At 38.5% G+C, this 16,533-nt stretch overlaps 1 protein-coding gene across 2 annotated transcripts in view; it reads left to right on the top strand.

Annotated features, from left to right (window-relative positions):
* Positions 1–4,437, top strand: part of HECTD2 (HECT domain E3 ubiquitin protein ligase 2) — a 112,046-nt gene extending 107,609 nt beyond the window's left edge. The window contains exon 21 of one of the 2 annotated variants that reach the window (XM_030809272.1): positions 1,890–4,437. In XM_030809272.1, coding sequence (XP_030665132.1) covers positions 1,890–2,010 — 121 coding nt within the window. In that variant the 3' untranslated portion in view covers positions 2,011–4,437. The remainder of the gene's footprint in view (positions 1–1,889) is intronic. The other variant, XM_030809271.1, reaches the window with a different exon arrangement.
* The last annotated feature ends 12,096 nt before the right edge of the window (positions 4,438–16,533 follow it).

The raw sequence follows: 16,533 nt of genomic DNA, 5'->3' as shown, positions 1-16,533 counted from the left end.
TAAAAGATATACATAATTTGGTCCTGCACCTCATCAAATACATGTTATTGAAGCCCCTGATGGATTAAGAAAATCCTGGACATATTTTTTCTTCAATAAACATTTTCATAAGATATTCTTCTGGTAGAATCTTTATATTGTTTTCTTTCAGTTTTAAGAGACCTTGTATCTAGTTAGATGAGTATTAAATAAACTTGGAAAGCTCAGCCTTAACAGAATGAAGAGAAAACAAATGTTTTAAATAACTCAGGAAATGTTATTGAATGGATGCATGAAACACTGGCATAAAAATAAGTTGTTGTGTAGCTTAGGACCTTGTAAACAGCAGAGCACTTTAGAAAAAAATATATTAAAAAACTGAGTTGGCATTTTCATTTTTTTCTTTGCTTTGTTATTTGATGATATTTTTAATTCATACAAGTGTATGTCTGATGCATAAAAATAAAGAATGTTAAATCTTACATATTAACAACACTGGTTTTTTAAGTCAGACTGATCTGGGTTTGAATACTGGGCCTACATCTTTACCAGCTCTGTATCCCTGAACAGGTTACTTGTATATTTACATGTCTATTTTCCTCACCAGTAAAATGAGAACAACCACTTTTAGGTTGCTTTGAGGCTGAAATTAAAGGAAACAGTGCATGTAAATCAGCACAGTGATTATCATAGACCAAACACTGAGTAAATGCTGATTCTAGTAGTTTTAAGTCTTTTAATACAGGGGGCTCTCAAAATTTAGTTTTAAATCTTACAAACTTCTTTAAAAATGTTTTCCTTTTCTGTATTTACATTTTTATTCATTGATTTCTCTGACAGCTGTTCTGATGCTGTGAAGTTCATAAAGACTGAAGGAAAGAGTCTTAAGATAGCTGTAAGAATCCTAAATGATGATAACAACATTATCAGATAGTGGGTTGGGGAGATGACACCAAAAGGATTCAGAAGATAATTTTTACATGTGCATCAAGGGGCATCTACTGTCCCCAAAATGCTCTTTTTTAAATTACTTTTTAATACTAAAAACCAGAATAATAGTATCACTCATTATATTATCTACTCCTCAGCTGCTAGATGTTTTGTGTATATCACTCTTTTAATCTTTTTAACCATCAGTCCTCAATCTTTTTGGCACCAGGGATGGGTTTTGTGGAAGACAATTTTTCCACAGAAGCAGGGAGGAGTGGGGAGAGTGGGAAGTGGTGGTAGTTTTGGATGAAACTGTTCCACCTTGGGTCATCAGGCATTAGATTCTCATAAGGGGCATGCAACCTAGATTCCTTGCATGTGCAGTTCACAATAGGGTTCTTGTTCCTATGAGAATCTAATACTGCCGCTGATGTGACAGGAGGCAGAGCTCAGGCAGTAATGCTCACCTGCCACTCACCTCCTGCTGTGCAGCCCAGTTCCTAACAGGCCACCGACAATCATACCCATCTCTGGCCCTGGGGTTGGGAACTCCTGGTTATTAAACAACCTGATTAGGTTATTAAACAGCCTAATTGGATGGTTTACCCTATATTGTTGATGAGGAAACTGGGATTTGGGGATATTATGCAACTCGAACAAGACCCTACAGCTAGTAAGTGGGGAAAGCAGAATTCAAATTCGTATCTGTCTGACTCCAACAAAATGCTTCTTAAATGAGTTTCATGAAAGTGGTAACTTTGGTTGTCTTGTCTGTAACCATAGCCTTAGTGTCTAGAGTGGTGTCTGATACAAAGTGAGGTACTCAGTAAATATCTGTTCAGTGAAGGAATAGATGAGTCATCTCTTAACGAGTGAAATAGATTTGAATGTGTGTGTCCTGGTATTTTTTAAAGTTGCATAGCAGTCATTTTGTGTGTGTTTCAAGACTTAGTATTTTTTTTTTTAATTTTTTTCCCTAGCTTACCTGTGGCCCATACCTGCTTCAATCAACTTTGCCTTCCCCCCTACAAGAGCAAAAAGGATCTGAAACAGAAATTGATCATTGGAATTTCAAATTCAGAAGGTTTTGGACTTGAGTAACCTAGAAGACTTGAAATATAATCTTTTATATGTAGCATTCACTTCCCTCTTACTGTGCCTTTAGCCTTTTCATGTTTCTGTCTCAAACCACTTTGACAAAGCTCACCAACTTTAAAATATTAAGTTTTTAAAAAATCAAACATGAAGTATGTTCAGCAAAGGCATAATTCTTTAACAACATAGAAATTGCTTGAGTGAGGAAAAGTCCACATGGCAGAGACAGGTATGGTCCAGTTCCTCTTTTTTATAGCACTGTATCATTCTCCACAAGTAGTTTGTCACAGGCATTCCACTGGGAAAGCAAAGTACAGTGAAGAATGAATTTATGGTATAGTTGAACCCAGTGGCAGATTGTACACTGCTAGCACTGCTAGCACACAGTAGCAAAGCAAACAGCTACATTATCTTTAACATAAGGCATGTAGCCATATTTTCATATAGTGGTATACAACACAGTATCATTGCAAATGCAGTTTACAGGGATTTTTGATATACTGGCTTGGGACCTATAAGATTCTTCTCAGCTGTTGCTGAAAAGCATGTAAATAACTACATAATAGCCTGAGAATAATGGGATTTTGATAGTGCCATTTATTGTTAAAGATTTATTTTTACAAAGTAAATTCAGGGTTTTAGATGTGTACACAGCTTTTACAAATCAATAAAGATGATTGATTGTACAAGAGTATTTTCAGACTAATTGGATTCAAGGTTATATTCTTTTAAGTGTTGTTGGTCTGCATGCACATTGGCAGTAAACTAGTTACTTGTGTACTCTGTAATATTTGTATAATGATCATTTCTTCTTAAGGCTCAAGATATTAGAAAAGAAATCAGACCTAAATAATCATTGATGAAGTATGTCAGTTACAAGCACAAAAGAATATAACTGCTTTTATAAATCTTTTGAATCATGTACAAGACTTATATCTACATTTTTTGATCACCAGTTGTACCAAAACACTAATTTTTGAAGAAGGTAGGTTAAAGTATTTGACAAAAGTGAATACAATAATAACATTTGTGTCAAAATGATATAGCTTGTTATAAAAATAAAATTCAACGTTTTGGCCAAAATGTTTGTTTTTCACTGGATTCTGAATATAGTAAATTCAAAGAACTCCTTTTTTAGAGTTTCTAATAAAGTAATATGTAAAAAGAAACCGCATTTTAAGTCAGACAGTAAATGTTTTTTTTTTAATTTATAGCAAATGAAGCAGTTTTATTAGCATGTTACAAATATTGCCAAACCAAGACTTCTCTACCATACTTTTAACAGCTTTCCTTCAGAAAACTCTGAAGTTATATTTGCAATAATAATGAAACCAGCATTTAGTACCAGCATATGGTTCATATGCAAATAATACTTTCCCCAAAATCTTTCTGGGCTAGGCTATTTTCTTGCTATGCTTCCTGCACCCAACCAGCAGAATTCTTCCAGGGTGGAGGAACTAATCAGCCTGTTCTCCAACAGTTCTGAAGCCAACCCACAAATCTTTGAGGAAAAGGGGTCACTTTGTTTACTATTCTCTTTGAGATGGAAGTGATTCTGCTCTTCCATTTGGGTATATTATTTCAAGGGTATTTCTTCTTAAAAATCTTGGAAAGCCTAAGAGAGTTAAAGGCATCCTGGTTTTGTTTTTGTTTTGCTCTGTTTTAAATCCGTATGCAAATAAAACTGCTTCTCTCTTACACTGCTTGAACTAGAAAATCAGCTTTTTAATGTAGGTTACCACTTATAAGCACAAAAGAAACATGTATAAGAAACCAGATGTAAGTGTTTTAAATAAAATGTAAACAGTTTTTATTTGGTAGAGATGACTCATGGAAAAATTGTGTTGGCTTGGTCTGCATGTTTAATGATGTGCTTGTATATCGATTGCTGTGTCACTTTTAAATAAGTCCACACAAGCAAGCCAAATTTTTAGATGACGAAGTCCATAAATAACTAGAGAATTTTTGTTATCTGTTGTTAAGTTGAAATGTATAATCATTTATCACTAAATTGCACATTGCCTTTATTTATTTATGCTCTGTTTTTGGTTTACAGTGTAATAATACCTCATTTAAAAAATAAAAACCACTACTGTTACATTTTGTTAATTTAAAAAGCTAGAAAGTTCATGTAGTTACTTGTTTACATATATAATCTGTTGATGAATTCTTGATTTTTGTATCTGCCACAGTAAAAGCATTACACAGTATTTATCAGTATTTTTTAAACGTCCTGTCCTTTTTTAAAATCTTTGCTTAGTCATATTTTTGTCTGTATGATTAGAAGTTTTTATGTCCTTTTTTGTACAAATCTGTATTGTATTAATTTCTGGATGCAATTTTTCAAATATTAAAATTATACAGTCAGTCAGGCTTCAGTTTATTTTTTGAACACTGGGCAATTAAAGCCATATGTTTAAAATATTTTATAAATGCAAGCTATTCTTTTTGCATTATACTGTCTCTTAATCTAGTGCTTAGGAAAATTGCTAACACATAACTTCAAAAGATGTATGTTGTTGACACTAAGTGTTACCAACCTCTTTCTTTAGCATATTTTCAACATGAAATGTTTATCCAATATTTGAAAGATCACACAGCTATTCCACCAAATGAATGTATAATACCATTTGGAGTACACCCAGAAGTGAACCAAGTGTAACATTTCATTGGCCGTAGATAGATAACTTCAGCTCTTAAGTATTCCTCTCCAAAACCATTCATTTGGCCCTTTTCCCCTTGTCCACATATCTCATGCTTAAGGAAGGAAGAGTGGAGATTATAAGAATGTAAGAGAGAATGTTATGGGTGATTAATGCAAGAAAATATGTAGCTGGATGGAAAAAAGACCAGGATGGGTTTTCGCAGGAGGGGACACAAGATCAATTCACCCAGCTGGCTGCAAATCCTTTAGTCTAGGGCCTAGGTTTTGGAGCCAGACTGCCTGGGTTCACCATTTACTAGCTGGGCAAGTTAACTTCCTCATTCCTCAAATGTACAATGGAAATAATTTATAAAATGGAAATAACCTACCTACCTCATAGAGTTGTAGGGAAGATTAAATGAATTAATGTGTAAAGCACTTATACAGTGCTTGGCACATGATAAGCAATAAAAAGTGATGCAAGACAAATTATGGTACTGATGTAGAAACATCTTACAACCACTGCTTCTGATGCCTTCCGGAGGCTTTTGACTCAAATGCTGGGTTCAACCACAGATTAAAGAATACAAAGTGCTTTTGAAGCCTTGAAATTGTGTTGGGAGAATCTTTCTTATTCTAGAAACAGTACTTTAGGATTATAGATGTCTCATGATGCAAGGGTTTTAAATACTATTTTATAGCTGTGTAACAAGATACAATTTTATTTTTAATGAAATAGTTCAAGTAAACAGAAAAATTTCAGGATTAACATAATGAAATACCATGATCCCACACTCAGACCTAAAAAATGATAATGTGTTAATATTACCAGTTTTTAAAAAATAATTTTGCAAATGGGATTGAAGCCCCTTTTGTGCCCATCTCCAATCCCCCTCTACTCCCTCTCTGTTCTCTGTTAACCTGTAGTTCGTGTGAATCTTTCCCATGCTGTCTTTACAAATTTGTATGACATATGTACCTATGTGTAAACACTATGTAATATTGTTACAGTTGCATACATCTCATGCTATACATATCTTTCCAAAACTTTTTTTCACTCAATAATGTCTTTTATAGATTTATTTACATTTCAATATAATGCATTTTTAACTGCAGAATAGAATCATGAAATGAATGTACCACTTTGTGGATCCATCCTCCCACACACTAACATTGAGTTGTTTTCCAGTGTGAACCAGGCTCTCTAGACTATAGCCCAGATGTAGACTTCCTGGATCACAGGGTGTACATCTCTGGCTTTACCAGATATTGTCCACTTGCTCTCCAGAGTGGTGGTTCCGGCATTAATTTCCATCCGCATTATAAAGAGTTGTCATTTGTCCACATTCTCCCCAACACTTGGTTTTAGCAGACCTTTCTTGGCTTATTTAACTAGTGTGATTTAATTTCTATTTCCATAATTGTTAATGGCATTGAACACCTTTGTGTATATTTACAGACTATTCAGATTTCTTCTGTGAATGGCCAGTTCAATATTCTTAGCCTGTTTTTTTCTATTTTTTTTTTTTCCTCATTGGTGTTCAGGAGTTTTTTCCTTATTCTGGTTATTGATCCTTTGTTAACAGGAGCTACATTGCTTCAGTTGAATTCCAGATCTGCCAATGACTAAGTGACTTGGAACAAATTACTTCAAATTACTTAATGTTTCTTTGTCTCAGTTTACTCATCTAGAAAATAAAGAAAATAATACTTAGCTCACAGGGTTGTTAAATAAGTTTACATACAGGTATATTTGTATATATGTACATATGTATGTATATGTGTATATTATATATAAGTTTATATGTGTATCAGATATATGCATATGTATAGACTTACATACTTATAAACTTACAGAACATATATATGAAGGGCTTACATTTATGCCTGACCCGTAAGTGTTCTCTAAATGTTTGGTATTATTACTATTGTTATTACCTGTATTCTAATTCTTATTGTGCTTGCATTACAAATATTTTCTAATATGTGGCCTAATTTTTAACTTTATCTACCTCATCTTTTATACTATGAATTTTTAATGTTAATATAATCCATAAAATAAGGTGTCATTATTATCATTTTATGTAGATAATGTTTGGATTTAACCACACATTTACAATTTCTTCAAACACCATTCCCTCTTCTATGGTCCTTCACCTACCTCTGGAATCAAATTTGCTCCTCATAAAGAACAGCTATTGGAAATTATTTTAATGAGGGTTGGTTGGTAGCAAATTATTTTAAATAACTGTCACCTTTATTCATGAAAGATTTATTAAGCATACATTTGTAGGTTAATAATTGTTTTATAGTTTTTAATATATTAATCCATTACCTTTGATTTCGTTGACATAAAGTTAGCTATTAGTATAATTGTATGCGTTGGTAATCTCTCTTTTTTCTCTGGCTACTTTTAAGATTTTTTTTTTTTTCAAAAAGTGGTAGAACATCAAAGACAACATGTGTATGTGTATTTTTTCTCCCACTTGAGATTCATTGTGGTTCTTCAATCTATAGATTTGTATCTTTCATCAATTATGGAAAAATTCTTAAGCTGTTTCCTCTTTGGCTATTGCTTTTTCCTGTTCTAATTTTTCCTGTAGAACGTATGTTGGACCATCTCATTCAACCATTCCATCTCTTTCTCTGTACCTAATGTGTTGTTTAACCAACCTAGATTAAAAACTCAGGTTTAATCAGTGGCTGCATTTTTTAATTTCTAGAAACTTCTTTGGCTTCTTTTCAAATTCACATGCTCTTTTTCCATACCATTTCTTCATATGGTTTTCTTTAATAATTTTGGCATACTTGTTTAATGTTCTCTTTTAAATTGTTCTACTCTCTTTAGTCCTTAAAGCACTCATTTTTCTATTTGTTCATCCATTGTCTCACAGTGGTTTATTTCCTTATGTGATCTGTAATTTTTGATTTTGCATTTCTACTTAAAGGATGATCTTTTCCACTGGACACCCTGTGTGTCCTGAATACTGTAAGTAGCCTAGCAAAGCAGTTTTATGTTGTTCTTAACCAAGAACTTACGGGTTTCCTACAGATTTTTATGTTAACTTCTTCAGTTGGAGTTCCTTCTCCACCTGTGTAAATTTGGACTCCACACTTACAGTGGCACAGTTGGGATTTATGAGTGGGGTTCTTCTATCTTCTTTTCATAGACAGAGCAACTCTTTTAAGGTCTGGGATTTATGCAAGAGAATTCGTTTTGGCTTCTCACCTTGAAGAGGCCTACAGCATGTCTGTTGAGCTCATGTGGACATTAACATCCATTAGAGAGCTCATCCTCATGAGTCACCCTAATATCAGCACCTGCTTCCTACTTCCGGCTTTTCATTTCTTCCTTATTTCCTATATCTAATTATTTCCCTTCCTTTCAAGCTTGGATATATATTTTTTATAGATATATGTTGTCCAAAATTTATAAAAGTTTATAGTACAAGATGACCTCTTCCATTTCAGCTTGGTCTATAGAAGCATACCCATTGCACTAATGTTTGTGAATTTGTTCAACACTTGTTTATTGAGTCCCCATTATATTTCAGCAGGAGGCTAATCCTCAGCTTCATACTCACTTATTCTTTATAAACATAAGCAGCAAATGTAATTCTGAATATCTTATGAAACCTTAAATGTGTATCATAGCAAGAAAATTTCTTAAGGGTTTTCATGACAATTATGCAACTCAGTGTTTTCATGCCCTTTAGAGATTATGACTGAACACATGGGCATACATACAGAAGCATTAGTCGCCACTGAGTTAAGCTGGTAGGTTTTTGTGATTTGTTTTTTTGTTTTTTTTTTTCTTTAGACAGAGTCTCGCTGTGTTGCCTAGGCTGGAATGTAGTAGTGTGATCTCGGCTCACTGCAAGCTCCACCTCTCAGGTTCACGCCATCCTCTTGCCTCAGCCTCCCGAGTAACTGGGACTACAGGTGCCCGCCACCACGCCCGGCTAATTTTTTTGTATTTTTAGTAGAGACAGGGTTTCACCACGTTAGCCAGGATGGTCTCAATCTCCTGACCTTGTGATCTGCCTGCCTCGGCCTCCCAAAGTGCTGGGATTACACACATGAGCCACCGTGTCCGGCCACTGGTAGGTTTTTCTGTAACCAGACTAGTTTTTCTATGTGTACTTGCACACACACAAATTCCAATGAAAAAATACAGAATTATTTCAGGAGTTTCTCAAGCACAGTCTTGTACTGTGTTTCCAATCATATAGGCCACCTCCACTTATAAGACTTTCAATATGGCTGCCTTGTCTATTTCTGTCACTGGCAATCTTATTCTTCTGATTTCCTTGGCTTGTAAACGTTAGTCTCATTGTGACTTTACTTTCTCTTTAACATCCATGTCAGCAAGCTTTATCTTTACATTGTCCTTCTGCTCAATTTCTACAGCCTCCTCCATGGTTTAGATAGACACTCAACCCTTCATAACTAACTTACTTCCTTGTCTGTAGACTTACTCTTTTCCCTGTTTTCCTAAGGCCCCTACAGCTAATCTTTATAAAATTCTGTTTTTATTCTGTGCCTCCTTATTACAAATCAAAGATGTATCTGGTGCTTATTTGGCCACCTTCTAACTGCAAAGCATAGCATAAGTTCCACTTTTATTTTGCATAATTTATTTTTGTTCCCTAATACCAACTTCCAAAAGGATAGGTCCTTTACTGTCTCCTTAACACACCCTGCTCAGTCCTATCTCTGCCTGCTCAGCCTAGTGCCTTCTGTGGTCTTTCTGTTCCTTTCTTCTCCCTGTCTATCCCAACTTAGCTGAGTCTCCTGCCCTCCACAACCTCCCAAAACAAGAATTTTCTCTCCCCTGCCAAACCTTATCCTGAACCATCACCAACCCCTGAAACAAAAAAAATCCAGCTGAAAAGCAAATCTTTTTTTTTATACCCCTCACACAAATCTTCATTTCTCAGATGTCAGTATTTTCACACTGGTCTGTGGTTAAATGTGTGCATATCAGCAGCTCAAGAGCAGAGGTATTTCTTATGTCCCTGCCTAGCACCTGGCACAGTGCTGGGACAGTAAACTCAGGTAAAATCCTGCCTGACTTCTTAACTTGACTGGGCAGGTGAAACACCTACCAAATCAGTGTAGTGAACCAGAGACCTGCATGGGTAAGTAGTTTCATCTTGAATTCATAGCCTGTTTCCCTGACTCACACAAACCTGCTCACACCTCGACTGTCAACCTCCAGGAAACGCCTCCGAACCCCCACCCCAGGCCCTGTGTTCCCATCAGTCTTGGGCTGCCTTTCCACTCCAAACTACACAGAGCCTCAGCCTGCCCATCTCCCATTACCAAGTTGCTCATTCACCGAAGGAAGCAGCAGTGAGTGGCAGTGGCCACTGTACATTAACTGAGAAGGGAAAAAACAAAAAACAAAAAACAAAACAGGTTACAGGGTAGCTTTATGGTACAATCCAAATTTTGAGTGTGTGTGCGTGAGAGCGTGCATGTATGAATGTGTGTATACATGTGTATGTTCTAAAAGATATTGCACTTTGTTAACCATTGTTATCACTGAGATTATGCATGCTTTTACTTTAATTTTTATCCAGTACCTTGGGCATCTATAGGATATTAATTAAAGGAACAGAGATAAATATTTATGGATCACTTATGGTGTATGTGGCATTCTATGCACACAATTTTACATTTCATTTAATCTTTACAACAGCAGCATAAAATTCATGTTATTTTCTCCATATTACAGACAAGGAAGTTGAAACTCAGGCCTAGAGCCTGTCCAAGGTCACACAGCTGTCAAGGAGCCAAGGCAGAAGTTGAAGTCACATCTGTCTGACTTAAAACATGATTTTCCATTTCACATGCCCCCCCCAGCTAGTGAGGCTTTCCAGAAACTCCCAAGCTTGAACCATTCCGAAGTGGAGAAAACATTTTCTTGCTGATTAGACTAGAAGTCATTCAAGCTGGATTCTAGTCCTAAATATGACACTTAAAGATTGTGTAACCTTGCATAATATACTTCCCTTTGCTTCCCTTTCTGCCTTCCAAAAACAAATTATGTATATTCATGGAATTTTAAAATATACAAAATAATTTCTTCTGGGTCAAGAGAGAAATTATGTCTATAATAATGACTACTTATAAAACCATGACAGTGAGTGCCTATATATCCGACTACCTGGGATATAGGCAAAGCAGTTTTTGTGGGGACATTTGTAGCTCGAAATGTTTTTATTACCAAAAGATAAAATTAATGGATCAACAAAAAAATTAAAAATTCAAGGGAAGGGGTAGCAAAGAAAAATAAAGAGAAAAAGAGATAAAAGCATCAATAAATAATGAGGAAACATAAAAACAGTATAATTGAGACATAAGCCCAAGAGCAGTTTTCTGAAAAGACTGAAAAATCAATACATTTCCAGCAAATATCACGAAAAAGAGAAAACACACAAAAGTGGAATCAAATGCAGTTGCAAACAGCAGAGGGAAGCCATGGAGCCCAGGATTCTCCTGCTCTTCAGGGGCTGCAATTTTGTCACTTCCTAGAAGAAAACAAGTTTGGTAGGGCAGAATTTCAGAGGCTGATTTCACAATGCCTTCTAGAAAATGACTAAGGATTTCCCTTTAGAAAGAATCTATACTGGACATATTCAACACACTTAGGGACTATTTCCAATTCTACTCTGTCCCTCACCCTAACCTCTTCTCTGAACTCCAGTTCCAGATTTCAGCAGCCTCTGGGCAGCTCCACCAGCTCCCCCAAAATGCAGCCACTCAGATCTCACATTCTCCCATTCTATTCTCCTCCCCCTCCCCATCCTGTTCCCCTTTTCTCTTCCTCATCTACTCTTTCTCTGGATCTACAAATGACACCACCTACCTGCTCACCCCAGGTTAACCCAAGGCATTGTTTAACAACTCCTTCTCTTTTGTCCTTGTCCCTTTTTTACCCAAGCAGTTGCTAAGTCCCATCAATTCTGTATCCACAGTGTACCTGTACATAAAGTGCCACATACACCTGTTTACAGGCCTTGACCACCTAATCACTGCAGTAGTTCTAATCTGGTCTCTCTGTGACAGGTCTCTTCCGCCTCAAAGTCATCTACATACAACCCACCACCACATTGCTCAGAAACTCTCAATGATCTGACAAAGGTCTCATATCCAGAGTCTACAAGGAACTCCAACAAATTTACAAGAAAAAAACAACCCCATTAAAAAGTGGGCAAAGGACATGAACAGACACTTCTCAAAAGAAGACATTCATGCAGCCAACAAACATATGAAAAAAACTCAACATCACTGATCATTAGAGAAATGCAAATCAAAACCACAATGAGCCCAGGTGCAGTGGCTCACACCTGTAATCCCAGCACTTTGGGAGGCCGAGGCAGGTGGATCACCAGAGGTCAGGAGTTCGTGACCAGCCTGCCCAACATGGTGAAACCCCATCTCTACTAAAAATACAAAAAAAATAGCCAGGCATGGTGGCAGACACCTGTAACCCCAGGTACTTGGGAGGCTGAGGCAGGAGAATTGCTTGAACCTGGGAGGTGGAGGCTGTAGTAAGCCAAGATCATGCCACTGCACTCCATCCTGGGAGACAGGGCAAGACTCCGTCTCAAAAAAAAAAAAAAAAAAAAAACCACAAGCGATGCCATCTCACACACACCAGTCAGAATGGCTATTATTAAAAAGTCAAGACACGACAGATGCTGGTGAGGTTTCAGAGAAAAAGGAACATTTTTACACTGTTGGTGAGAATGTAAATTAGTTCAATCATTGTGGAAAACAGTGTGGCGATTCCTCAAAGATCTAGAAGCAGAAATAACATTTGACCCAGCAATCCCATTACTAGGTATGTACCCAAAGGAATATAAATCATTCTTTTATAAAGACACATGCATGTGTATGTTCACTGTAGCACTATTCACAATAGCAAAGACATGAAATCAATCCAAATGCCCATCAATGATAGACTGGACAAAGAAAATATGGTACATATATACCATGGAATACTATCCAGCCATAAAAAGGAATGAGATTATGTCCTTTTCAGGGACAAGGATGGAGCTGGAAGCTGTTATCCTCAACAAACTAACACAGGAACAGAAAACCAAATGTCACATATTCTCACTTATAAGTGGAAGCCGAACGATGAAAACATATGGATATGTGGAAGGAACAACACAAACTGGGGTCTGTCAAGGCGAGGGGTGTAGGGAGGGAGAGCATCAGGAAGAATAGCTAATGGATGCTAGGCTTAATACCTAGGTGATGGGTTAATCTGTGCAGCAAATCACCATGGCATATGTTTACCTATGTAACAAACCTACACATCCTGCACATGTACCCTGGAACTTAAAGTTGATGAAAAAATAATATGAAAAGAAAAGAAACTCTCAATGGCTGTCTATTGCCAACAACAGCAAGTCAAAACACATTGGCCAGGGATTAAAGGCTTTCAATTGTTCAACCCAATTTGTTCAACCTTAGTTCTCATGCATTTCCTTCAGATATTCCATAATTTTCCCAAACCGCACAAAAACTTGTCATAAACCCATGACAAGAGTTCTGAGAAAAGGGGTTACTAAGAAATTGTGCACCAACCTGAGTTGTCCTTCAAACAAAGAAGTAAAAAATATGTTTGAACATGCATGAATTTAGAGAATGCAGCCCTTAAATGCCCACCTAAAACAAACAAACGAACAAACAAAACCTACTAGATGACAAAATTCAAGCTACAAGTTGATGAATTCTTAACATAATAAAATAGAACAAAAGCAAACAAAACATCATGTCGGGCAAATGAAACCCTGTGCATGGAGCAAAGGAAACACGTTCTTTGCCATCCTCAGCAGAAGAAAGGATGTGGAGCTGGGTTTTCATACCCCCCACCCCCGCTTTTTTTTTTTTTGAGACGGAGTCTGGCTCTGTAGCCCAGGCTGGGGTGCAGTGGTGCAATCTAAGCTCACTGCAAGCTCCGCCTCCCAGGTTCAAGCAATTCTCCTGCTTCAGCCTCCCAAGTAGCTGGGATTACAGACGTGTGCTACCACACCTAGCTAATTTTTTTGTATTTTTAGTAGAGATGGGGTTTCAGCATGTTGGCCAGGCTAGTCTCAAACTCCTGACCTCAAATGGTCCACCCGCCTCGGCCTCCCAAAGTGCTGGGATTACAGGAGTGAGCCACCAATCTCAGCCTGAATCCCACGTCTGAGTCAAACTAGACCTAAAGTTGAATCCTCTTCTGTCACATACTAGTTATATGACCATAAGAACCTACCTCAGTATCTCTGAGCCTCGATTTCCTACCTACTTACCTATCTAGCTACCAACCTATCATCTCTCTACATATCAACCTATCATTTATCTGTCTCTATCATCCTTATCTGTCTACCGTCTGTATTACCTATGTATAATCTATCTATTGATATATACCATCTATCCATCCACATTATGTATCTCTTTATAAATTGTTGAAAGAATTGAATTTTCCCATTGTTGGGGAAATGGCTCATCTTGCTGCATACCAACCTTGCTACGGAAAACACAGGACTTTGATTTTCCTCTCCCTCAAGGAGAGTTAGAATGAGAACTTATTTTCTCTCCACTCTGACTGCTGCACCCAAGGGAGAGCAGTTGCTTCTTTATTGAGGAGAGCCTGGTAGCAACTGGCCACATTTTGAAGTATGGATCTCTGCACAGAAAAGTCACCTCAAGCCTTCTTCTTCTCTCTTGTTGTCTGGGAATCTCTGGCCTGCTTGAGCCTAGGTACAGTGGGTACTTGAGCTTCCAGGCAGTTCTGATCAATGCCCCATCCCCACCCCGAAAGACCTGCCATTGCATCTGGAGAGGTAAGTGAGGAGAGGAGAGAAGTTTCAGCAGACCAACTAAAGTAACAGATGCCCAAATTTCAGCAGCTTTGTATAGTAGAAGTTCATTTCTAACTCACTTAACAGTTCTGGAAAGATGTTCAGGTCAGCGAGGCATCTCTCCTTCTCAGGATCACCAGGCTACTTCCATCTGGTGGCTCCACCATCCCCCAGGGCACCACTGGAGTCCATATTCAGCGGGCTGAAGGAGAAAGCAAGATGGATTCACTCCAAGTATTAGGAGGCAATACTTGTGAATGGAAATGGAGAAGAAACAGAATTGGTCAGAAGGAGAAGTCAAGCCGTGACACAGTCCTGACAAACCAACGGCCAACCCAGTGGGGACCTCTACAGTGGATGTTACCCATTGGAGGTGTCCTTTATTGGGCCAAAATAGCTGTGCCTCATGTGGTCCCCAGAGATAGGAGGCTCCTGGAAGGGTGTGACATTGGGCAAAGTGGATGAGGCTCGGTAGCTGAGGCCGGCCCTGATGGAGGTGATGGCAGGAGATTGTCTACTGACTGCACTTGCTGCAGCAAGGCCCGTCTGGAGGCATACCTGCATGTCTACACACACAGCCACACCTCACTGTGAAGGAGTCTGGAAAATTAGTCCAGCTGTGTATCTAAGAGGAGGGGAAAGAGATTTGAGTGACAGCTAGCAGTCAGGCAATATCTTCTCCAAACTGACTTGACAAAAGAGCCCTGTACTTGGGAGTTGAATGCTACAGAAGACAGTTTGTTCTTCAATTAGCCTTGTGTTGACTCCATCTATTAGAACCCTGCGCAGAGCAGGGGTGATGGATGCCAGGTACCTAACCCTAGCAACACTGCCTGTGAAGTGCCTAGACAGAAGGTGCCTGATCAACGTGGCTTCTGTCTCCAGATTTTGTTGCCGAATTGGGCTTCTTTGAGAGTATGAACAGCCCCAACCAGAGCCCACCTAATCAGTGCTCAGTGATTTATTAAGTAAAAGTTACACAACTGCCCTTGTTTATTATGCATTGACCTCTGAGGTGCCGAGAGCCTACGATCACTCTCCTGGTCCAAGGAGATCTAAGAATAAATCCCCCACTTTGTACCAAGTGGCCTACTTTTCTTTCTCAACTGTCACCTCTGAGGTTCCAGTGGTCAAATGAAAAGTTGGGAAGCTCTCTGTGCACGTCACAGCTGAGGATGCAGCTGCCAAGCTCTCCCTGCTCTGACCCTTCAAAGGAGGGCATTGGGAAATTCAAACCAAAATCGTGGCCACCCAGGGAGACTGCCTGGGTTATCACTCTGTTATCTAGAACCACAAGGGACCAAGATTGGGGTACCAAACCCACACTGGTGATTCTGAGCAGGGAGCTTGGCAGGCTGCCAGCTGAGGTGGATGAGGAGCAAGCAGGTTGCAAAGGAAGTCCCCCCAGGATGGGCAAATCTGGGCCCACCCATCTTCTGCCTGCTACCCCTCAGTGGAAGCCTGGCAGAGAGTGGATGGCTGACAGAAGACGCTGATGGCCCTGTGGCAAGCCCCAGCATGTTCCCGTTAAAGATCAAAGGAACCATCACAGGACTGGAGAGAGAAGACCATCTTTTGCTCAAGCCCTAGCTCACTCTGTGACCTTGGACAAGTGACCTCACAGAGCCTCCATGATTCATCCATTAAGTAGGCTGAGTATATCTAGTCTACCTCCTTTATGGCACTTTAAATCCTTGAGTCCATGGCCTTCCAGGGTCTGTGTACATCCTCCTGGAAGTCAATAGCTTTTCCTGTCGTTTTTCTTTTTGATTTCAATAACCTAAAAAGATTTCCACACACCAACTTTGGTTCCCCCAGAGGACCATGTTATATGGAGAACTGGGTTAGTTAGTTCCTAGTCACCCAGAATCACAAGATGTGTCGTGGTTTCACGGTTTCAGACCCAGCATTTGTAAGCATGCCAAACGAATGAAGGTGGGCTTGTTTCCTACAGCTGCTATAACAAATTACCATACAGATTTATTTCAGAGGCTTAAAACCATACAAATTTATTATCCC

The sequence above is a fragment of the Nomascus leucogenys genome, chromosome 3 (genome assembly GCF_006542625.1).
Source record: "Nomascus leucogenys isolate Asia chromosome 3, Asia_NLE_v1, whole genome shotgun sequence".
Lineage (NCBI taxonomy): Eukaryota > Metazoa > Chordata > Mammalia > Primates > Hylobatidae > Nomascus > Nomascus leucogenys.
The sequence above is the reverse complement of the archived record's forward strand: the minus strand, read 5'-3'. Positions and strand labels throughout refer to the sequence as shown.